We start from the raw sequence: 25,580 nt of genomic DNA on the forward strand, positions 1-25,580 counted from the left end.
ATATCTAATTAACTGCTGTTAAACTACAATTTGTAAGGTAGGACCTTTGTTGTAATATTTTGGGGAAAAGTTGGGTATTTGAAGATGATAATTGGAGGAAAATTGTAAATCTGATGCTATTTCTATAATTATAGATTCAATTTTATGTGAGAAAATTCTAATATGTAAACATGATTAGTATTTATTGAATTAGTATATAAAATAGAGAATTAATTTAATGTAGCCAATGTTTGCATTTTTGCTCTCCCAAAAAATAAGTGGTAAAAATATAAACATCATGTACGCTTCTCAAAACAACTTATAACTTACTGAGAAGGCAAACTAAAAGTGGTTCAAATATTCCCTCTTACTTCTTTAAATCTCATTGAAAAGAGATTACAGTAATTGCTATTTTTTATAAATCTCGTTCTCTCATTTTCTCTCTCCCTTTCATCCCGCCCACCCCCCCACCCCCACAGCTGACAATCCTTTCACTTGAAGGAAAACAGAAGTTCACTTCTATTATCAAAATCTATGCATCGATACTGAACTATCTGGGACAAATATAATCTTTCACATGCTGATGAAGATGTATTGAAGTCCCTAAAGACTGTAAATACTGGAAGTTTTCCACTGGATATCCTCCTGTCACACACAAATTGAGGATCTCTTTTTTCTTGATTCCATTGACAACTCTTTTTTCATTTTTTTCATGGTATCTGTTTTTTCCCACCGTCTCCTTGGATATTTTTCTTATCTTTGCTTCATATTCTCTTCTGGAATAAGCTCATCCACAGCTAATTAATGCAATCGCTTGTGAAAATCCATGTTTCACTTCTGACCTTTCTCCTAGTCATTAAACCCAATTTTCTCATTGGTCACCCAAAACAAAAGGGTGTTTTACAAGCCCTCAACTACAACTAATCCCAAATCAGTATTTCCTCTCACTCCTCTTCCACAACTTCAAATCTCTCACTCAGAATGTGGCATTACCATATTCTAAACAACCTAGGTATTATAACATTTTGGAATGAGAAAAGCACAGCATACTTTGAAAGAGATTGAAGAACTCATCTAAGCAAATGGTTTTCAACTATGTGTTTTTAACACTGTATGCACACACATATGTGTGTGTATTCAAGTCAGCATATGTTGTTCAAATATAATCTTGCAAAGAAGTCCTATATATAAGAGAGATATGTGTTTAGCTCTGATTGAAGTTGGAAGAGGGGCAAGGGGGTAAAATTCTCAATTTGATTATTTACTTTCCTCCAGCAGTTCAGTGGTCCTTGAGAGTATTAAAAAAAAAAAAAAAAAAAGTCCCTAGTTATCATTGAAATAACATTTGGAAACCAGTTGCCTGGTTGATCCCTTTATTCCATGAATGAAAAGTTTTGAAGTGTAGACAGACCCAAGGTCATAAAGCTATTTGTGGTAAACTTGGGCATGGACTGAACTCCAGGGCTCCACCCCACAAAGGTGGCTGAAGTCAGTGAGGCACTCTCTTAAAACGACTCAAGAGCATAGGTCACTGACTTAATTGGCCCTTAATAGCAGAGGGTGTGAGTTCTCAGCAACTCATCTCATGCCTAGAAATCTCTTCAGCTAAATGCATAGTTTCTCTCCCCAAACACACACTCTAACCTTAATAGCAGAGGGTGTGAGTTCTCAGCAACTCATCTCATGCCTAGAAATCTCTTCAGCTAAATGCATAGTTACTCTCCCCAAACACACACTCTAACCTGTAGACTTCTTTTTTTTTTTTTTTTTTTTTTGCTTATGTTTCTTTTGTTCCCCCCATTCTATTTCCTCAAACTCTTTCTTAAAAACATTCCAGAGCTGCAGTGGAGAGGCGAGGAATCTAAGATGCGAAGAGGTCTGCTAACTTCTCAGATGAAGTTCATGAGTGAGTCTCACGCTTTTCCTATTAGCTAAGCGTTCTGTGTCTTTTCCTCTCTCACCTGACATATCCATAAAGCATTGCTTATTCTCACTGCTGTACTTCCTAATAAAATGTTTCTGCCATGTCTCTCACATTATCTCTAAATGACTCACTGAACACCGACTCACATCACAAACAAAGGTGGTTGCACCTTTGCAAACAAATCATTTGCACAAACAAAGGTGTTGGGGAAAGAGAAGAAAAATTTTCCTTGCCTAGTTGATTGATTATGAAGTCTCCAGAATGTCTTCCGAAACTCTTTTTCATTTCTCCACCATTCTTCCTCTGATTTTCTCTTTTTGGAACTCTGCAGATCCATCTCATGAAAAGGCCCCCCGAAACACCAATCTGATCATACCGCTCTCTTGATAACATTCTTTGGTCATTCTTCATTAGGTAAGCTACATTCACTTGTTTTTTCTAAGATCTAGTGCCATATAATTCTCAATCTTAATCCAGCTCAGATGCTACCTGCTCTATGGAACTCTTGCTGACCAGATTCCATAATTCCATCCTGTATGCTTGGATATCACTCTGAGTTTATAAAGCAAATACTAGACTTTATCTGTTACTAAAGTTTTTCAAGTGTATTCTACCTGGGATATAAAATCCATTATGAATTAGATACTATACAGTTTTACTTCTTCCTATATCCTCTTTCATGTAGTGGCTGTTGAATAAATACTTTTTGAATTGAGTGTCCACTATATGTCATGAATAAATCCCAGGACTATGGGTGACAGTTATACTAATTTCTCTTTGTTATATAAGAACACTTGGTATTATTCTTACTTCATTGTCAGCTAACATTGCCTCTCAATTTTACATTTCCTTGCTTCAATCTTCCTCCACTAAGGACAATTTCTTTAGGACTGAGAGCTTGTGAAATAAAGATGAGGTATACCAAATGAAAGGGAAAACACATCAATGATGTGAGCTGTAAATACTGTGTTTATTTCTCGTGTTAGATTTCCTATTTTCATTAAGAAAACTTCCGAGGTCTCAGGAGGTCTTTGCAAACTGCTCCTAGCTGATCCATCATAACTTTACTTTGTGTAACGTTAGCAATTTCTCTCTTAGGTCATTTGCACATTCTTATATGGCACTTGGTAAGTTTTCTGAAAGTATCTTTACCCTAAACATATTCGAGCATGGATTTCTGACTATCTGAACGGCCGATATCAAAGACAGGCGAGAACTGAACATAGCTCTAACCCCCACAATCTCCATGAATGCTCCCTACGGCTAAGTGATAACAATAATAATAACACCAATAAGAACATTGGATGTGGACAACTGACATTTTCTCAAACTTCCTCGGTGTGAGTATAAACACCTTTAGAAAACAGCTATTTTTCTTTTATCATTTAATCTGAATAAAAACCACATGACTTATTCAAACACATATTCTGGACAAGTCCCCTCTCCATGCCCAACATTTCCAGATTATTGCATTTACAGGTGTCCTTTGTAGAAAACCTCCATCAGCCAATGAATAATGCAAGACTAACATGCATGAGCAGAAGAAATCATTACAAATTATTCAATAATTTTTAAAATAAAAACATTTAAGGACTAAACCCTATTCTCAAATAGGCAATATTAAGCATAACTATTGGTAAACTTTTATATACTTAACTATGAATTTATATAACCGTGCTTACCACAAATGCTAACGGTTAATACTATGCTTTACTGAAAGCACAAATGAAAGGAATTGGGTATTTCTACAAGTATGCAAAGCCCAATATTTCCTAAGGGATGTATTGTGTACATGGTTAATAAAAACAGTACAAGTATTTTGCAGTTCACTGTCTCTCTGGGAAATTTACTAAGCACAATAGCACTTTAAGGCTCTGAGTACCATAGTAAAGATATCTACTTGCCACATTTGGTTCAGGTCCCAAAGCTGTAAGAGGAAAGCCTATGTAAAGAAAGTAGGAAAAGCTGTACAAATTATGTCACTATTTTTTTTTTTCACAGTGACAGTCTCCCTACTGACACACTGCGAAAAACAGTATGCTTCTTCCTGGCCCACATCTAGGACAGATAAGAACAAGAATAAGAACAAGAATCAACTGAGAGAGAAGTTTCAACACTTAGAGTAAATTCAATCTCTCTGAACTAGTTCTGCCTGAAGCCAGTATAAAAAGTAGCCCATCAGCTATTCAGAAAAGAAGAAAATGACTCCATAGTCGGGAGACTCTAAAGTTCAGAGTATATCTCATTTTGGTTTAAGTTGTGTTTTTTTCATTGTCTCCTCAGCCATTCAATTTAAATGTAGATATACAAACAGACATAAAAGATTGATGAAAGAGGTCACAAACGAAATAGAGATAACAACAGAAAATCTTATATGTTAGGAATGAGATTTTAGCAATTGCAAAGTAATCTCAAGAATCCTTGCAGCTTAATTCTAGAACTTAGATCACCCTCGCAGACAATGATCAGTTTAACAAGGTACACAATAAAATACATACATAAGTGAGGAATAAGCAAAACTGAGATTTTTGCCTCTATCTATAGAAAATATATTGTTTGTATAGATGACAGTTAGTTATGTGTAGGTTTACCTTAAATTCCTAGTTTAGTCCATAGAGTTCAGAATTGTTTACTTTGTTTCTTAGTAGGGTTTCAAAAGTCTGCGTTAGAGATCAGCACACTATGGCCTGTAGGCAAAATATGGCCCATCACCTGTTTTCATAATTAAAGTTTTATTGGACACAGCCAGGCCCATTCATTTTATTGTCTGTGGCAGCTTTCCTACTATAATAGCAGAGTGAGAATAGTTGTGACAGTACCATATTGCCTGCAAAGCCAAAAATATTCGCTATCTGGCCCTTTTACAGAGAATGATGGCTGGCACTTGTTTTCCATCAGTAATTTGGAGATCATGGATTGAAACTCACAATTCTGGAGTCAAGGAATAAAATTAATTTTCTTATGTCCAGTAACTCAAGAACCAATCACATAACTTTTTACTGCATGTAAGCTTCCTCTGTTCAAAGTATTGTCAGAGCTTACATGTTAGTCTTATTTATGACTTCCTCTTACATGAAACAACAGATCATTCATTATAGTGATTCTATAGACTTCAGTTTTAATCAGCAAAATTTCATGAGTTTCTATTCTTTGTTAACTAGAAAAGGGCAAAGAAGTAAATCCAATGAAGAGGTCATCATCATTTTCCTTTTGCCCTCCTGCTCATTAACAATTCTTAGTAGTTGTGTGCCATAGCCCTACATTATCAAGAACTTTTGTTTCACAGGTGTGAATACTTGTACAGATATTTGTTAACTGTCATGATTATAGTAACAAGTCAGGTAGTCCATGAGCAGCAAAGCTAAAATTTCAAACTAATTTTCTCAATTGGTCACCTCTGTGCACCTATGCATAGCTTATGTTGATGCTTCTGGTTTGATCCTCTACTTCTTGCTCGATTTTCTGCTATAAAAATGTCCATGTACTCTAACAAGGGAGGAAAAATCATTAAATTGGTATCAAGTCTTATGCTTATATTTGTCCAGATGACACATCACAGAAATTCCACAGATCACATCTCACTGTTTACATTTTCTAGACATGATGCAGAGACTTCTGAGTTTACTGTAACCCTACAAGTTTGTCAGGTCACACAAAGCAATACACCTAAGCTAACAAGCACCCAAGACCAGACCATGGAACAACACCGGAGGAAGCAATGGGATATTTTTCAACAAGCCTCGAAAATTAAAAAAATCTACAATAGTTCCATTTATGTAAATGAATAACAACCAAGTGACAATATTTTAAGGGTTGGTATTAACTGTTGCCAAAATTTTAGGCTGAAATTCACATGCATTTTTTTCAGCAAGTATCTAAAGAATTTTCCTTTTACAAAATTGAATTGTAACAATTAAAATTCCAGCATATTTAATTTTTAATTGATAAATTCACTACAAAGTGTTTTTGAAGTGACCTGCAGTCTAGCCAGATAAAGTATAGTAATGATAATGATACAGTTGAAATAGACCACTATAACTTGCCTATGTTAATATTAATTAATATTAAGCCTACAGGAAAAGCAAGAAATAAAGAATCAATAATATTTCTGGGGCTTTCTTCATCCTGTATATTTTGCTAAATGTACCCTCCCTCCACTGTCACAATGCTACTTTCAACAAGTTTTCACTCAAATGTCATTTATCAGTGAAACTTTCCTGTGCCCATATTGCCAGAAGCATTCACAATTCCTACAGAAGTCTAACGACATGTTAAGAACAGCTTCCATGCCACTACATATTGTTTCTAATTTCTAAGTCATCTGACATTAAGTAATTTGACAACTTAGATCGTAAGCTCCTTTAGGGCAGGCCCATTTGTCTATCACCATATGACACAGAGCCAGATACCAATCAGTAACTGTGGGGACAGAGCCAGGAGTGCAGTTTCCAGGCTCTAGGCATCATATGGAAAGGTGCTGGCTCAGGTAGTAAATGGCCATCAACTGTGATTGGATGGCCATCAGCTGTGGCTAGTTGGCCGTCAGCTGTAACCAGTGAGCCATTGGCCACTAATATAACTGCCGTGGCTACGCTAACAGAACATGGGGGCTAGCAAGAAGATGGTGGCTGAGCCTGCAAGCGCGGATTGCAGTTAGCATGTCATATTGCAGCTAGCAAGTGAGGTTGGTTGGCAGAGAGAAGTAGATGGCAGGTTGTGGATAGTGTGGCTCCTGCTTCCTGTGTCTCCAACCCAGCCGCCAGCGAGACTATAGAGGTATGACTCCCCTATCTATGGCTCTGTGGGTGTTCCTTTTTGGCCTCAGCATATCCTGCATTCTTATGCGGGGAGCACGAGCTGAGACCCCGCCTGACACCCTGAATGACAAGTAATGCAGTAAAAGAATCTACAAGGCAAATTGACAAGACAACAAATGCTCATAATAAAACAACTTGGATGTTTATAGAATTGGGAGGAAAAAAGTTTCTAATGTTGAATTAATGTGAAAGTAGGACAAAAGCATAGTTTCTGTTATTCAATCAAATGCATGAGGCAAACTCCAAAATTCATATAGCCTCTCTCTTCAAAGTTTTTTTCTAAAATCAAATCATTGACTTTTTAAAAAACTAATAATTATGTCAACTATGATTTATCTCCCTGATATAGTTTATATTTCAATTTAAAGTCCTCAAAATATGTCTAGAGATGTGACTGTCATTTAAAAAATGGTTTTATAGATGATGTATTACAGAATTATACACTTGAAATCTATATAATTTTACTAAGCATTGTCACCCCAATAAATTTTAATTAAAAAATGCTAAAATTCTTTTATAATACAAAAAACAAGCACCTAAGTGTAAACAAATAAAAATTCCAATTAAAAAATTAACCAAAAAAGTGGTTCTCAAACTGTATTAGGCAAAAGTGCCTTTTGTTATCTCGTCCTCATCTTAATAAGTTTCATATATGTCTTTTAAAACACAGTAATAATTAGGAATCAACGTAAGATTTTGTATGAAAAACAAAAGGTTCACAAAAAAATGTTAGTGTTTACAATGGCACCCTAAAATAGCCTGCATTTAAACCTAAAGAAAATGCGTAACCTATAAGAAAATATCTACCACTTGTGGATTCTAACTTCCCTAAGATAGTAATACTATAACCAGCAAGACCCAAAATTTAAGAGTTCACCACATATTTATTTATGTCTTAGCAGTAGTGTCCTTCTTTTTGACTTCACTCACCCAGTTTGTGGGAATTTCCTATGAATCCCATCTGGTTCATAGATTTAATTTAGTCCAATATTTTTCTCCACACTATAGCTTGTTCACTCTCATTGTTCAAACTCTATGCCCAGGAGTATCTCTGTACTTCATATCCAAGCACTACTTTAAGTGTAGTCTTCTACTATGTGGTGATAAAAATAATTTTTAGTGATAGCAATTGAATCAGACCTACAGAGCTTTATACTGTACTTTGGTATTCCACTCTACTGTAAGCAAAATGGAACATCAAAGGCACTTTCAGCATGAAGATAGAATATGTGATCACCCTCGGTGACTCATCCTTTAGGTTAAAAGTCATCTTCTCCAGGCCTCCCTATCAAAATACAATTCCCTGCACAGGCCAACCCCCAGGGCTTGCCACCTGTGCAGCCACTCTAATGGTGTTATGTTTGGCTTAATGCTTTCATGTTACCATCGTGAAATTCTTAGCAAGTTCTGAACGCAGGACACCCTTTTTTATTTTCACTGGACACCACAAATTATGGAGCTAGTCCTGTTCCTGAGAGTGATAACATATTAAATCATAGTATAAATTGGTCTACTGAATAACTTCTTAAAGTCAGTAGGGAATTACAAGTGCAGGAAGAATACATCAAATGGCTATCTTGCAGAGGTAATAGAAGGAGGAAAGAAAACCTAAGAAAAAAAGCTATGTGCGCAACTTAGCCCATCTCTTTATTTAATAATTCTTTATGGAGTATCTTCTAAGTGCCATGTATTGTTCCAGATGCTGAGATTACAACAATGAACGATACAAAGTCCCAGACTACAGGGAGCTTTCACTCTAAGAGGGAGACAGACAACAATCAAGTCTGCCTGTGGTAGAGCTGGGGAGAGAATGGGATGAGGTGGGGGGATGGGGTGGGTAGCAAAGGGTGTTTAGAGCAGGACTTAACATATCTACTTTATCTCTAGTATCATTACCTTTCGTAACCAGACAAAATGATAACTTAAGAAACGTTAATTGCTACAAGTATACTTTTATTACTGAGAGGCATTCCGTGAATATTTTTTTGTTTTTCGGATTATCTTTTGGCATTTAACTTTTAAGATATTTGGAAATTTCATGAATCAATGTTGGTTATCTTCTCAATTTTGTCACTTATAACATTGTGTTTCAAATAGACAATATCAATAGTGTATTTAGACATGAATGTTAGGGCTTATTTCATGATTAATTACATAATGCTCCTCTCACTCTCCACTCTGTATTCCTTCTTATGTCTAAGTTTAACTGTATATGAACTGTGCTCCCATCAGACAAGCCTACTTAGATAGGAGCATGAATTCTTTTGACCTGGGTTTGTGTCATTGGTTCTGAAAAAGAAGCAAGCTAATAAAATCAGACACACAACCAAACAAAGCAATGCTACAATTAGGTGTAGATCAATTCTGGAAAAGCATCCCTAATAAATAAGGGCAAATGATCTGGATCTTACAAAATAGTTCGTACTCTTACAGGAAATATCATATGTGGGATGTCACCCAGCACACTGTTGTAGGCAATTGATATTTGTTGACTAAATGAACACACAAACAAATGACTGACTGAGCATATCAATAGCTTTCCATTAGATATCCTAAAATGAGTCCATCTCCTAGCACTAGGACCAATTTTGAAACATAGGTTAGATAAAAAATAGTTGTTTATCTAGAAAAGGATATCTGTCAAAAAATAATTTTCATCACCCTAACTTTTACATTAATTGTTGCTGATAAAAATTGAGTATCCCTTAGGAATAATGAAGAATGCTGAAAAGTAAGCACAATTGGTCAGCCTGAAGTATGGACCTATATTCCTTAAGGAGTAAAATCAATCCAGTGCGCAATGCAGTTCGGAATCCTGAGAAGACAAACTCATAGGTCAATCTGTTAACATACAAGAGTCAAAATGTTGGCTGACTGAAAAGGAAAAGTGGAGTATTTAAATTTCCTCAAAACAGCGTATGTCTGCTAACTACATTTCTGTTCTGTTTTTTCCAACACATATTATTCACCCTAGAATTATATAAAAATCATAAAATTCAACCTAGTAACAAGCTGGCAAAACAAATAAAGCTACTTGGGAGTTCTCCAGATGCATATTGATTACAGTTCATAGAATCACAAAGCTTTAAAACATCCTAAGAGTTAAGCTAATGTGTCTTCTCATACAAAAGCCCTATAATTTTCCTCATTTGTAGAGGTACACTTAATTGAGAGAAAATTGATAACAAATTTTCATTTTAACCCCCCAAAAGGAATTTCACTGTAGTATATTTTTATATTTAACCATTCTCATTGTGGAGAGATTCTATCATAAGTACCTTCAAAAAGTCACATCTGTTTACAACTTTAACATCTTTATCATTGGTTTTTGTTGGTGGAAAACAAAATATAAAATACCTTATACTTGAATACTTAAATTATCTATCAATATTTTCATCTAAGGTCTAAGTTTCTATTGTTTAAAATTTACGAAAATTGTCTTAACTCTTTAGACATTTGCTGTTCAACTTTATTAATCGATATAATTTTATGCTGCAAAGGTTCCTAGTTAATTAAAAAACACACAAACTCGTACTATTTAACTTGGAAACCAACGTCTATCATAGCCAATGCTATTAATTTTATTTGCACTATTTCTGTAAAACTTCATGTAAATCTAAATCAAATAGAAGTAGCACCGTCTCTTAAGGTTATATTTATTGGGCATTCAAGTGGTTAGCATTTGGTTTTAGGAAACTTTTTAAAAACCAAAGTGTTCTTGGGTTGACAGAAGACTACTTTGTCTACTAAATGTTAAGGAAATTATTCTCAATTGTGAACACCTTTTGCATCATAAATATGCTGCTTACCTGTGCTGCTGGATATATTAACATCAATACTGATATCAGATATTCCTCCTCCCTTCAGAGATGCTACACATGTGTATGTCCCAAAATCCGTGAATTTTAAATCAATGATGTCCAAGTTTGTTGTTCCTGGGGAGACATCCGCATCGGTCTGTGTAATAACCATCCGCTCGGAACTTCTTAACGGACGACCATTTTTAAACCAACTAAATGTTAACTCCTCGGAAGGAACAGCTTCTACTTGGCAAGATATTTTCACCTCACGCCCAATCTGGATGTTGTCATCTTTGTGATAAGGATCTGGTGTGATCCAAAATCGTCCTTTTTTTAATGCTAAAACATAAAAATTCCATAAGTAGTTAGTGTTACTTTCATAACGTTAGGGATTCATTCACTCTAGGTAATTACCTCTGGGCTGAAATAAGTAAAACAAAGTAAAACGTATATATGTTTCTTGGTTATTTCCAAGTGGTGTGCATATCAATAAACCTCATTTAGGTGATCTAGAAATAATATAAAGACCTAAGTCACTTAGAGATTCTAAACACTGATTTCTATCAGTTGGATAATATTTTCCAGTGATATAAAAAAAACTGCTCTAAGTCTACATAGGATACTTAAACATTATTGCCATTGCATTTTGAACAAATGATATAAACTATTTATATAAAGTCATTAGTTATTAGAGTTAAAAATAATAATATGTATCATTAAGCTCAATTCCTTTCTTACTTATATCATCCTTTAATTATGCCACAACTTCCCAAACAATTTAAATATTGCATGAATGTCATATTAAAGAAAATTCTTGTAAGGTTGCATCTACATACTGACCCAAACTAGTTTGGTAAGAATTGAGTCAGTTCACATCATGAGACATTTCCAAATATTGTAAAAAAAAAAAAAAAAAAAAAAAAAAAAAAAAATATATATATATATATATATATATATATATATATATATATATATATAAATTATTTGCCACAACTGCTCTATTCTGCCATACCAAGATGTTTCTAGTTGAAACTGTTTGCTGGGCTCTCTCACGCATGTGACCAAAAGAACTTTTTGTCAGATGGCTTGGAAAACACACTGTGTTTGTCAGAAATCCTGTGCTGTCTGAGGCTAAGGTCAATGCTGTTCTCACCGCCTGGATCAGTAGTGTTGAGGCAGCTGGACGAGCAGCTATTGGCTCCCTAAAGGTATCAGTTCTGAACTTTGTATGGTATCATGTGACTCAATATGGAATAGAGTTTTCTCCTTCTTATGGCAGTGCTTCTCTTATGCACACACTTTTCTTTTCCAACATCCTACCCATTTCCCTCTCTTTTATCAGCATCCCTATCTGATGATATGTAGCATGTGCAGTGAAATATAATTATCAGAAAGAAAACTGCTTATTTACTTTCACCATTAAACCTAAATGTATAACAACACTGGCAAAAGGAAGTGAATTTAGCAAACCTGCAGATACTGGAGACCTTCTAATTGTATTTTGGGTCTAACTTTTCCTAACATTAACCTGATTTTCCTCAGCTTGTCCTGTAAAGGCCAGGAAATACTATTTTTATCGGTATCTGCAGACATATGTAAGAATGTACTCGAGATCAATACATTTTTAAAGTTTAAAAAATTTGGTTTTAATTTTCTTTACTCGAGAGCCCCAAATATTTTATCTGCTTTCTTGTTTGCATCTCAGTGAGGAGAAATAAACAAACATCAAAACAATGTTTCTATCTTTCTTTTTATTCCAGAAATACTTATAGAGCTCCTGTTCAGGACTGAGCTCTAGGTAAGGCCTTTATTACAGGAGATGAAGAAAACAGATGGAACCCTCACATTCATGTAGCGCAAATTATGTACTCATAGATTATGGTCCAATCTATCAACCGAACACTTATGACACTTATGTCTAGAAAAACCACACACTGCATATATGTGAAATGTTTTATAAGTTTGAGGAAGTCTGAATCTTAGAGGAAAGCCCTCCAACTTGTATAGAAGATGCACAAAGCTTCAATCTTAAGGAAAACACCAAAAGACAAATATTTAAATCACAGTCTGAGATTGTTTTTTGTGTGTTACACTTTTCCACAATAAAACGCAATTTATGAACCTTAGTTATTCCTAGCCATATCTTTATCACTACATGACTCTAGGATAAAATTAGGAGAAATTATAGCATTCTATTACCGACGGTACTAAAATATGACTTCATATTATATCTAGAAATGGAATGTGCTGAAAATATCCATATCTGGTGACAATATTTGGTATATAATATTGTAAATATATAATTCAAATGTAATTGAAGTTCTATAGCACAAACAAAATTGTTAAGATCATAGAATATACTTTTATTTTTTTAATAGATCTAAAAAATAGCATGTCAACGAGCATTTATTTTTGTTAACACTATGATGTTTAAATGAGAGTTTTCTTTCATTTGGTAAGAATTTTCCTTATCCTGTTTCTATAGAGAAATGATAAACCTAAATGAAAATTTTAAACAAACAATTCACAATTTTGAAAACTTAAAAATATGTATATTAATTTATCAATAGCTTCATATGGGGGCACATTCAGAATAAATTTAATTCCAAATTTATGTATTGGTTGCCATACACAAACACAATAAAAATGCTGATGTGTCAGTCTGTGATTAACATTGATTTACTAGACAGTTTTTGTTTTCTAGTTGTTTTTCACATAGTGACATATTAAAGTAATACTGACATTCAGAGAGCAGCAAATTCATCAGACAAATTAGATTTAAATTATTAAACAATTCAAAAGCCACTGATAAAAAACATGAAATTAATGTCTACGTTATTTGTTATGGACTGCTTTATTTATGGAAAATAACTTAAATTCGAAAGTAAAAAAAGATATTAAAGAGTACAAATTTAACTATCAATTAGTAAATGAGATTAAGTATGATATATAATTATATTTTTTGATAGAAAGCAATAATCAAATGAGTGTCTAAGAATGACCTCATTGCCACAAATACTTGCTAATCTCAGTATCTGACAATTTCACAATTTGGCCATAGTCAATCATATTAGTCTTCAGAATGACAGATCCTAAAAAGGACAAGTGAGTCCTATAAGTGAGCTAAAGTTAAGGGAATCTCTGAATAAGTGGCGTGGATCATTTGCGTGGAAAGCCATCTCTTTCACTTTGTTTTATGTCACCCCATAATAAAACATCTGGTTTTGCATATAGAACAAATTTTCTAAGTTAAAAAAAAAGTGTGTGTGTGTGTGTGTGTAGTCATCTATAGTAATTTATTTAATTTTCTAACTTACTTTGGCTGCTCAAAAATCTAAGAGGAGAGCTGTGTAAACTAGGCACAGACACATTAAGAACTTGAGACATAATTCTAGTCTTTCATTTCTATGTGGCCCAATACAGGCCATCTAATTTTTATGGGTATAGTGTATCAATTATAAAAATAGGAGGTGATATTATTAGGCTCCCTCTGAGACCCACCGTAAGAAATAGCTTATTAGCAGTAGTGTTGAGCTTTGAAAATATAAAGTGTTTAATATAGCTAATCAACTGGGAAGCAGTTTCCTTCATTTATAATTAAACACTCTCTTTTTCAGTGAACAATTTATAGTAGTTCATGCAATGTTAATTTAAAGACATTTCCTGCTACCAGTTAAGATTTCAAATGCTTAAAATCAATCTGCGATTAGTACCAGAGTATAACAGGGGTCCAATAGTACATAACAAGACTCTGTAGAACTAAAGAAATTCTACAGAAAAAGAGAAGAGAAATCCCTTTCCCCAGATGCAATTTCTTAGTCGGAATATTGAAAGTCCCCTAACACCAGCCTGGGATAACATTAGATTTAACGTAACGTATCATAAATTGCGATGGATGAACCTCAGAAGGTACTTGTTTAGTCTGGCAATGTATGTAAAGAATTAGCATCACACTGAGCCTCTGTTCTGGATAATCGGTTTAGAAAGCGTTGCGATATAACCCATAGCCCCATTTTTTCATATTGTGAGATTGAATGCAAACTCGGCCCACATTCACGTCAGACTGGTTACCCTTAAGGGAATTCTAAACTGCAGTCACTGAAGTCCTTCTCCGTTGAGATTTACAGAGGTGCTCTGTGAATAGAATGAAAGCCATGTATAAAAGCAAGACCACTCCAAAGATCTGGGTAGGGCATACTGCTGACTTTACCCTAGAGATAAAAGTTGACTTTTGCCCGTGAATCTCTACAGTTCTGAAGAAAACTGCCATTATTTATAATTGGATTGCTTCTTCTGTTTACCCGCACCAGGGACCACCGGCATTGGAGAAATTTAGGTTTACGAATACACGCTTGATGCCGATAAAAACAAGGAGGAGGCTATGAGATTTTATCTTTCCTGCAGCTATAGACTTAAAATTATAAAATGCAGTGATTGTGTGTGAAATGTTCCAAACATAGGCAACACACAGTGGTTCCATAAAAAAATAAAATTTGTAGATGGAACAAAAAAATTACATTAAATTCAATGACATTAACAAATGTTTTAAAGTTTAATGAGAGAACATCTCTTTGGGGCTAAGATATACCAGGTATCGAGTTTTGAACCTCTGTTAAGAATCCATTTCAGAAAAAAGATGAGACACAGAGTAACCACTGACTACCATTCACAGTAGATAAGTTAGTTAAAAATCTCCAAATATGCCACTTCTTATAATCTCAGTAAGATTCGGGTCAACATGAAATACTGGCAAAAAAAAAAAAATGTTGCTGAGAGGAGTAGATCTAGAAATCATTAATAGTGCAATCAGATAAATAAAAAGTGTTTTTTTATTCATTTGTTCTCTGTTAAAGAGACTAAAAATATTTGAGGGAAAGAGGAAGCACTTGCCAGTCCCACTGGATCCCAATTGAATAAGCAGGTGGACACACATTACATCAGCAAAGCAATTTAAGAGGCAGCAAAGAACATTAGTATCATCTGTCTTATTCTAATTAGATGCCTGTCTTTCTCCTCAAAGGGACTGTGAACACTCGGGGAGTGGGGCCCTGCCTAACTCTTCTTTACAGTTCCCAAATCTGGAAACACATTCTTTGTTATAGTTGGTATTCAATAGTTTTGGTCAAATTTAATTACATATGACATTTCAAAGCATTATCTTTGTAGATTCCAGTTGATCCCACTGAGTCTGGCATACCCATGTCAACTCTGCTTTTGTTCGGTAGTCTTACGTTCTGAGATCCATGGGGGCAAATAGGATAGAGGGGGAAAAAGAGATTTGATGCCCTCTAGGATTCAGGGGTTTTGTTGCAGCAGCAGAATAATACTTGATGAACAAACAGTATTAATATAGGGATATACAAGCAGGTGAGGAAGTGGATTCTGTACTGGACAACTAAGGAGGCTTCATTCCATCACAGTCACTCACTAGCTAGTTATGTGTCCCAGTCATACAATGTGTCAGGGACATCAGCTCTCACATGTGATGACTATTACTCAACTCTGCTTTGTAAAGGAGACTGAGTCTCATGCAGAAAGGCTTGTGCACATGCTTTACAGCTCAACTGCTAATCATTTCTAAGGAAAGATGGAAGAAGGAAGAAGACTGCTATCTAAGCACAGTTATCTCACCTGAAATAGTATTTACCAAAACACGTTTCAAAAAAAAGGTTAATAGGGATCACGTTAAAAGAAAATAGCACAAAGAAAGTTTGGGAACTGACTGTTTGAGTGAACATTTGCTTTTCTCCAGAACTTTTCAGAGCTTTCAACATGCTAACATGCATCCTGCGATATTCCTAGAGGAGCTGATAGTATTTAACAAGAAACCTTTATGTGTGGGACAAATTTCAGAATTAATAGCCCACAGAATAAATTAAAAGAATCTATCAACTGATGAGAATCATTGAAAAGCCTCTAAAATTTGATTCCATTCTTGATGTTTTAGGCATTTCCATCCATCAATTTCTGATTTAAGCATCACAAAATAATCAACAGAATAGAACTCCTTAGTGAAAATAATATTAAGATTCAAAACCAAATGGGCAGGGGATTTTCATTTTTAAGTTAAATGCATCTAATAATACATTGAAGTTATAAAACATATTTCAGAGCCATCTAATGAACCTATCTGCACTAGCGGCAGCGTGTCTTCTTCCTTTTCCAACTAACCAGCATTTTAAAAAATTTAATTTATTGGTTTGTTACTATATTGGAAATGTACATTTTGAAATATGCAAATAGCATCAAAAAGGAATGAATTGTATTTGCAATTATTGATATAAACAAGTAAGGCAAGCTAGCTCAGTTGTTTGAGGACATAATATTTATTTATATCTTCTGTTATTATATAAAAAACATTTAAAGTGTTATTATAATGAGTATTAAAGCTTCTAGATGATAGAAAACAAAGAAGGTCTTTTTTTCTTATATACTACTTGGTATTATTGTACTCACTTCTCTTTATCTAACAATTCCAACTGCTAATCTACAGTCTGAATTAAAGTTTGTTAATAATTCAAGAACAACAAAAAATCATTACACCTATTTCCTAAAAGTGGTTTAAAATAGCACCCCTGATAATTTGAATGCAGAATTAGATGATGAAAGAAAGTTGGGCTTCTATTTAGTTATGAAGTATTGAGGCTCTATTTATTTTGTGAATTTACTCAATGCTAATTACTACAATTAATCATTCAAATTGTTTAAGCAAAGTATGGTTGAATTTTAATTGTCTTTTAAATGTCCTTGCTCAATTGAATAACTACAGATAAGTATTTTGGATAGGAATTAAAGTAAGAAAGTATCTTTTAAATAGGCACAAATTATGCTTTTTATATAAGCTTTGCCTTGAGAAGAGGGAAAAGAAGTGGACTAAAATAATAATATTATTATCATCATTATTATTTGTCTATTCTTATTATTTCAGCCTTTTCTTAAGTAAAGAGAAAACATTTATTGCCCATACATTATTAGAGTCTATATAACTCATGAATAAAAACAAACATTTTCATAATGTGGCTACTACACAAATGGTATTTGACATAGCATAATGTCTTAGCCCCAGTTATTTAAATAGGAGACTATTAATCAGTACAACTTACTGGCTTTATGATGTTAAAAATTAGTAGGTATTTTAAGCTCATGTTTTCTATCAAATATAACAATATCATTCACTATGAGAAATGAGAATGTGTCTAGGGTAAATTATATTTTTTATTAGTTTTTAAAGACTTAAGACTAGAAATAGCTATAACATGAATTGCAGCTTAGAAAGGTCTATGCTAACTATAGTTTTTTGAAGTCCTTTAAAAATAGTACATCTTTGAGATTTCTGGTCAAGATGGTGGATTAGGAAAAAGCTGTACTTGCTTCCTCTCATGACTACATCAAAATTACAGCTAAACTACAGAGCAACCACCATTGAGAATCTTCTGAAGTCAGGTTAAACAGAAGTCCTATCACTAAAGATATACAGCAGAAGCCACCTCGAGACTGGTGGGATTAAAGAGATGAGAAATGGGCTGATCCCCATACCCACATGTGGCAGTTAAAAATCAACAGGGATATCTCAGCTACAGAGGTTCCCCCTGAGGAGTGAGGTGTCCCATCCCCACACCAGTCTCCCCAGCCCAGGGTTCCAGTGCCAGGAAGAAAAAACCCATAAGTTCTGGCTATAAAACCAGTGGAGATGGTGACTGAGTGAGACGGAGGAAAGCTGCAGTTGCAGTTTCTCCTCTTAAAGGGCCCGCACACAGACTTACTCACTGATGGCTCACTCACTCTGAGCTCCAGCACTGGGGCAGCAGCTCAAAAGTTTCCATGTACACACAGGGGAAATTGAGTTTTCTGGCTTTTGGGTGAGGGTTGAAGAGGCAGCTGTTTCCCAGACAGAAGTGCTTGCAGAAGGTGTTTTCTCTTTGTTGAATCCTTCCTCTCCCAGCATACAGATGCAGGTTGACACCATATCTGAGTCTCCATCAACTCGACTCACACCTTTCACCCTCCCAGATGGTTTCCTGAGACCTGGCCCCACACAACCGACAGGCCGATCGTAGACACTTCCAGTGACTTTTCCATACAAATGGCCTTTCTTGGCTCATCCTGCTCACAAACCCCAAACAAGCAGCATCTGGCCTTGGAGAGTCCTGCACCTCTTATTGAAAAGCCACAAGCCAGGCATTGGGGACAACTGGCTTTGGTTCACAGCTTGGGCTCTCCCAGCCACCTCCAAGCCCAGCACAAGTGTCAACTACCTACAGATCACTTTGTAGCACATATCAAGTGGCTCCAGGCAAGGCAGGCTGAGGCTGAATATGGTCTGCAACGGGCCCTTCTAGGAGGCCTCTTGGTGGCCAACTTCAGACCACACTGGAGAACCACCAGACCACCTCAATAGATGACACATTCAAAGGAAAAACTGTGCAGGCATCAGTGCCCTGCTAAAGCCAATCCTGCTTTGTAGGGTCAGCCCCTGTACAACAGCTCCTCCACTGTAGATACAGCCAGTCCTCAAAAATAATTAGCCAGTGTGTCAAATCCTCCTACTAATATACAAACAGCAACCAAGGCTCAAGTACAACAGGAGGGTACACACAGCCTATACAAGGGACAGACCTGGCTCAAGGGATCAGGGAGACTGCACCACTGGATGACACGGGACACATACTCCATAAGCCCACTCCACTAAGACTGGGAGATATGGCAGCTTTAACTACCACATAGAAACAAAAACAGGGAGGCAGCGAAAATGGGGAGACAAAGAAACATGTACCACATGAAAGAACAGAACAAAGCTCAAAAATAAAACAAACAAACAAACAAAAAAAACCTAAACAAAATGGAGACATGCAATCCATCAGATGCAGAACTCAAAACACTGTTTATAAGGATGCTCAATAATTTCAGAGAGATCTTCAACAAAAAGATAGGAAACATAAAAAAATGGAGATAGAAAACATAAACAACGAATCAGAAATGAAGAATACAATAACTGAAATGAAGACTACATTAGAGGGAATCAACAGGAGGTTAGATGAAGCAGAGGTTCAAATCAGTGATTTAGAAGATAATGTGGTAGAAAACACCCAATCAGAATAGCAAATAATAATAATAATAATAAAATACAATAAGAAAATAAATAATAATAATCCAAAAATATGAGGATAGCTTAAGAAGCTTCTGAACAACATCAAGTGTACCAACATTCTCATCATAGGGGTACTAGAACAAGAAGAGAGAGAGAGAGAGCAAGGAACTGAAGACTTATTTGAAGAAATAATAACAAAAAACTTCCCTAATCTGGTGAAGGAAATTGATATACAAGCCTAGGAAGCTCACAGAGTTCCCAAACAAAATGAACCCAAACAAGTCCACATCAAGATACATCATCATTAAAATGCCAAAGGCTAAAGACAAAGAGAGAATCCTAAAAGCAACAAGAGAAAAGCAGTTACCTACAAGGGTACTCCCATAAAACTGACAGCTGATTTCTCTACAGAAACTTTGCTGGCCAGAGGGGTTTGGCACAAAATAGTCAAAGTGATGAAAAGTAAGAACCTTCAACCAAGATTACTTTACCCAGCAAAATTATCAGTTAAAATTGAAGGAGAGATAAAAAGCTTCCCAGATAAGATAAAAAACGGAAAGGAGTTCACTACCAAATCATTATTACAAGAAATGTTGAAGAGACTTCTTTAAGAAGAAGAAAAATAATCAAAATTATAAATAAAATGGCAATAGCTACATATCTATCAACAATTACTTTTAATGTGAATGGATTAAATGCTCCAATCAAAAGATGAAGGAGAGCTGAATGGATAATAATAATATAATAATAATAATGAACCCTTACATATGCTGTCTATTATAGACTCACTTCAGACTGAAAGACACACACAAACTGAAAGTAGAGATGGGAAAAAGATATTTCATGAAAATGGGAAAAAAATAAAAAGCTGGCGTAGAAATACATACGCCAGACAAAACAGACTTTAAAACAAAGTCTATAACAAGAGACAATGAAGGACCCAGTAACCCTACTTCTGGGTATTTATCCACAGAAACCCAAAACATTACTCGGAAGGGAAATGTGGATCCATATGTCCAATGCAGCATTAGTTACAATAGCCAAGATGTGGCAATCTGGGTGTACATGAATGGATGAATGGATAAAGAAGAGGTGGCACATATATGTAATGGAATATTATTCAGCATAAACAAGAATGAAATCTTGCCATCTGCAACAAAACGGATGGACCTAGAGGGTATTGTGCTGAGTAGAGTAAGTCAGGTAGAGAATGATAAATGCCACATGATATGACTTGTGTGTGGAATCTAAAGGACAAAATAAATGAACAAACAAAACAGAAACACACTCGTAAATACAGAGAACATTTTTGATGGTTTCCAAATGGAAGGAAGTGTGCAGGGAAGACGCAAAAAGGAAAGAGATTAAGATGTACGGATTGGCAATTATAAAATAATCATGGGGATGTAAAGTACAGCATAAGGAATATAGTCAATAATATTTTCATAACTATGATGTGAGATGGGTACTAGATTTATTGGTGTGATCACTTCATACGTTATATAAATGTGTAATCACTATGTTGTACACCTGAAACTAATATAATATTGTATGCTGACTGTAATTGATAAAACATTTAATGAAAATTATTAAAGAAAGAAAAAAAACAAGTCCTTAGTATTTATGGAATTGATCATGTGGCAGTGAAAACTAGGTAAAAATAATGAGATTAAAACTAAAAATTTTTCTTTACTTTTCTTGCTTTCCTTATTTTCTGTCTCAAAAGCTGTGGACTTCCTTTCTCCTTCCCAAAATGATTCTGCCCATCTGCCAACCTCTCTCATTTTACCCTGGTACTCTGCATTATTTTGGTTATCCAATGTCTTTTGAAATTGTAATATTTTCTCTTCCATACACTATTTACTCTCACAGTAGAAAATTGTTTAGATCACATTTAAACTTAGAACACTTTTCTTAACCCTAGTAATCCTTCAAACTAGTAATAGCATATTTAAAAAGAGGAAAAAAAAATGAAACACCAGTTGCCTCCCCTGCTGCATCATATACTCATTCACATACTGTTTCACATACTGGTTTTTACTGGTGCTATTTTGATTTTGAAGTCTCAGTTAGCAATTGAGACAATTTTTCTTTTTTACCAATTGACACAATATTTTCCAGTTCTCCTCCATTTTTAAATCACTTCCATTTGGTACTTCATATCACTTTACATAAGAGATTCTTTCTTCTTAAAAATCTCTTTTCTACTGGTTTCTATGACTGGCAAATCATAAGATAATATTTAAAAAAAATAAATCTGTTGACTTAGGTTATTTGCATCTCAATTGTTATATTTTCCCTAGTTCATTTGGATTCGATCACTCGAACAGTAGTTGTAAAGTCAGTATTTGTTGAGAAGGAAAGGATTTTTATAAATCATTTTGCCATACTTGCAGACCATGGAGTTTTCCCTTAATCTTCTACCTTCTGTTTTGCTTCCTATGTTTGGGGACATGAGATCCTGGTTTGTTTTCTTTCTTGAAATACAAAACATTGTGACTAGATCCATGCACCTTTCAATTTAAAATAAAATAATGGTTAAGTCATTTAAACATAATCTTTCATTTTAAAATTAAGGAGCAAAGAAAATAACCTAGGTTTATTGAATGACCATATGAAAAATATCTGAAGTCATAGGAATTTATACAAATTTTCTTAACTATCTTATCCTACCTTGTAAGAAGTTGGAGTCCCTACCACTACAAGACCAACTAAGCATTCCCCTCAGCATGCCTAAATGTTAGACAGGTTTTTTTCCTAATTCTAGGCCCCTGACTTCACTTTTCTTGTAGCATTGACCTATAGAAAACTTGCAATTGTAAAGTCTTTCTCTGCCCCTTTGAAATGTAAATCTACAAGCCAGAGTATCTTGAGAAATGTCTTTCTCAAGGACCTGGGAGAAAGTAATCATTGAAGGAGATTGTGCTTCTATCTCCCCAGTCTCTCTGGGAGGGTAGGAGCCTAACTTTGAAAAATGAAAAGATCTCTTAACAAGCACAGATGGCTTAATTACATTGACTAACTTCCCCCTCTAATATTTTCCATTGCTTTCCATTAGCTCACCCAGCATTTTAAAATCCTCCTGCCTTTTATTTCAGTGTAGTCGCATTTAATCTTTCTCTCCCATTTCAATATTCTTGACCCCTATTGCAAGTCTTGAATATAGTCTAGTTTGCTATTTTGTAACATGTCTGGTGCAATTTTTCTTTCACACCATTAAATTTAGTCTTCTGTGTTATTGAAATAGGTGAAAGTAGGATCAATCTAGGAAATTCACTGCTGCAAAGTTGCAAACACCTGAAAAAATAATGCTTATGATTAGAACACACAACACACAACACACACACACACATACACACACACACACACACACACACACACACTAGTATGTTGCTCAAAGATGAAATGTCACATGAGTGCAAGTGTACTTGGGAGTTAAAGAGGTCAATTTAATCCCTTTATAAAGCTATGCTTCCTTTAAAGTGGTAAGCCCTATCTAATCTTTAATGCTCTCTAAGTCTAGAGTTTCTCATAATTGACCACCAGGCAAGGATCCGGATTTGTGGGTTAACCAACAGATGACAGGACTGCTGACGTGAGGTGTGAAAAGACTGACTCTAAAACTAAATAAAATATACGTTATAAAGAGAGGTGTAATATCTTTTTTCAAAAAGTACATCCTACCTTGCTCTAGGAGTTTATAAAGCTACCTTGCAGATTTTAGAAATACATATTATAGTTTTGTTTTTTTTCTCACTCTTTTTAATGAGAAAATTGTGACAAATAAGCAAACAAGGTATAGAGATGTTTTTACATCCTATGCAATTGGTAGTTGGGTCATCAATTGACTCTGATTTTTACAGGAACAAAGACAAAGAGGGAACTAATTTCATATTTCACTGTATCTGTGAGCTAAAAATACTCCAACTCCTCACACAAAAAACAAAATAACTACCCTTGGTTTGTATATCTGAGTGGAATTTATCTTCTGAACTTGCATAAATGAGCAGATTTTTAAGCACATCCTCTGGTGGTCATAACAATGTAATCTAGTTGTCGGTCTATCCCTCAAAGTGAGTTGATTATAGCAACTTAACTAGGGACCAAAATAGTGCACAAGTGTTCAGGTTTAATTCAAAGATAAATCCAAAGATAGTGTCTTGGTAAGTATTAAGCTGGAGTGAACACAAATCTGTATTCTATGAGAATGACCCAGGGAGGTTGTTGGTGGTGGTCCTGGTGGTGGTGAGGTGTGTTATATATTCTGGGTTATACGGAAATCTATACTTGAAATGTTAGCTCACACAGACATAAGAATCACATACCCTTCAAAAGGAGAAAAGCCAAAGGAAGTCCCGGGCTCTATAAAGAGGTGGAGAGAGGAATACTTTTGGACAGAGACAAGACAGGGAAGTCTACATTAGTAACAACCAGTGAAAATACAATTTTACGAAGTGAGAAATGCTGACTACCTGGAAAAAAAAAATGGTTTCACAATATAGCACATGTTAAATAAACTGTTCACAGTGCTCAGAGAGTCATTGGATATAAGGCAGTTCAGTGTTAGGACACATTTCCTGGAAACAATGACTTTTGTTTTGGAGGAGTTGACCTGAACTATTTCTTAAAGGAAATGAATGGATGACAATGTCAGTAATCCATTAAAGTTATTGGTACTAATTGAAATTAAAACTATGACATTTATAGTTCAGAGCAGTAGTTTTCCAAGTGTGGACCCTGGACCAACGACAACGTAACCTGGGAAGCCATAAAAACCGCAAGTTCTTGGGTTCCACCTCACACAAAATTTACAACTGTTGGAGTAGGACCCAGCCACCTGCATTTTAACAAACCCTTTGGGTGAGTCTGATGTACTCTCAAGTTTGAGAACCCCTGTCTTAGAAAACAGTTATCCACCCATCCTCCAGCAATGCAGGCCTGGAAGAGAACAATGCAGACCATTACCTCATCCAGAAAGATTATTAAGTTATTAAAGAACATACTAAAAAGTAGCCACAACCTATCTTTTTACTTTACAAGGCCCTCAAGAGACTGTTTATCCTGATTCTAGCACTTGAAAAATTATTAATAAATAGCTCTTATAAGTATCAATAAGAAAATGGTCTAAATTGACTTTCACATAGTTTAACGTGCAACTACTTCCTTTCAACATAGCCAAAGCCTGAGGAAGGATCCACAAAAACACTTGCTATTTGTAGATATCTTCACAAAGTGATAAAAACATTAAGAATGGTCAATATTAAGCAGCTTAAGGAAACCCTTCTTTACCTAAGAAATTCTAACTCTCAATGTATTAGGAATATAACCAACCCTTATTTTGGGAAATTAAAAAAAAATGAACATGTTCATTATTTGGGATGAAAAGATTCATAACCTATCAATTTTCTTCTGAGTGCCAATGACGTCTTGGAGAAACAATATAAATAGCAGTGAAGAGTAAGTCTTCTGGGGTCACATTGTCTGGGTTCTAATACAATTTTATCACTTATTAGCTCTGTCACTTTCTGCAATTTACTTAGTCTCCCAAATCTGTAAAATGAAGAAGATAAAATTGATCCATGAAGCTCCAAGTATGCTGATGCCAACACAGACTAGGCAAACAGTAGATGTCAGCTGTTTTCTATTTAGTGTTTCCCTGGGTACTGACAACGAATATACCACTACGCTTGCTGCTAAATGTACCAATATGAAGTTTAGTGGTGGAGAAAAATATAGAAATAGGTCATTTTATTTACAGTCTAATAAAGATAAGAACTGAAAGTACTAGGTATTATGAAAGAGAATACTTTAAAACAAACAATAACAACAACAAAAAACTAGTTACCATGGAGAAAGCCTGAGAATTAGGGGAAAAAAGGGAAGAAGAGGGTTGAGGGTGCTGAAAGGCCATTCCAGAGAGTGGTAGCATCATGGGATGGGGAACAGAGATTTTTACTGTACCCACAATTGGT

General features: G+C 35.1%; 1 protein-coding gene across 1 annotated transcript in view; it reads right to left on the reverse strand.

The window, feature by feature from the left end:
- The window catches only part of MDGA2 (MAM domain containing glycosylphosphatidylinositol anchor 2), an 806,109-nt gene that overhangs the window by 200,048 nt on the left and 580,481 nt on the right, over positions 1 to 25,580 (reverse strand). Inside the window, exon 7 of the mRNA XM_033109651.1 lies at positions 10,530 to 10,859. Within this exon, the coding sequence (XP_032965542.1) occupies positions 10,530 to 10,859 (330 nt within the window). The remainder of the gene's footprint in view (positions 1 to 10,529; positions 10,860 to 25,580) is intronic.

Source organism: Rhinolophus ferrumequinum, chromosome 6 (genome assembly GCF_004115265.2).
Source record: "Rhinolophus ferrumequinum isolate MPI-CBG mRhiFer1 chromosome 6, mRhiFer1_v1.p, whole genome shotgun sequence".
Lineage (NCBI taxonomy): Eukaryota > Metazoa > Chordata > Mammalia > Chiroptera > Rhinolophidae > Rhinolophus > Rhinolophus ferrumequinum.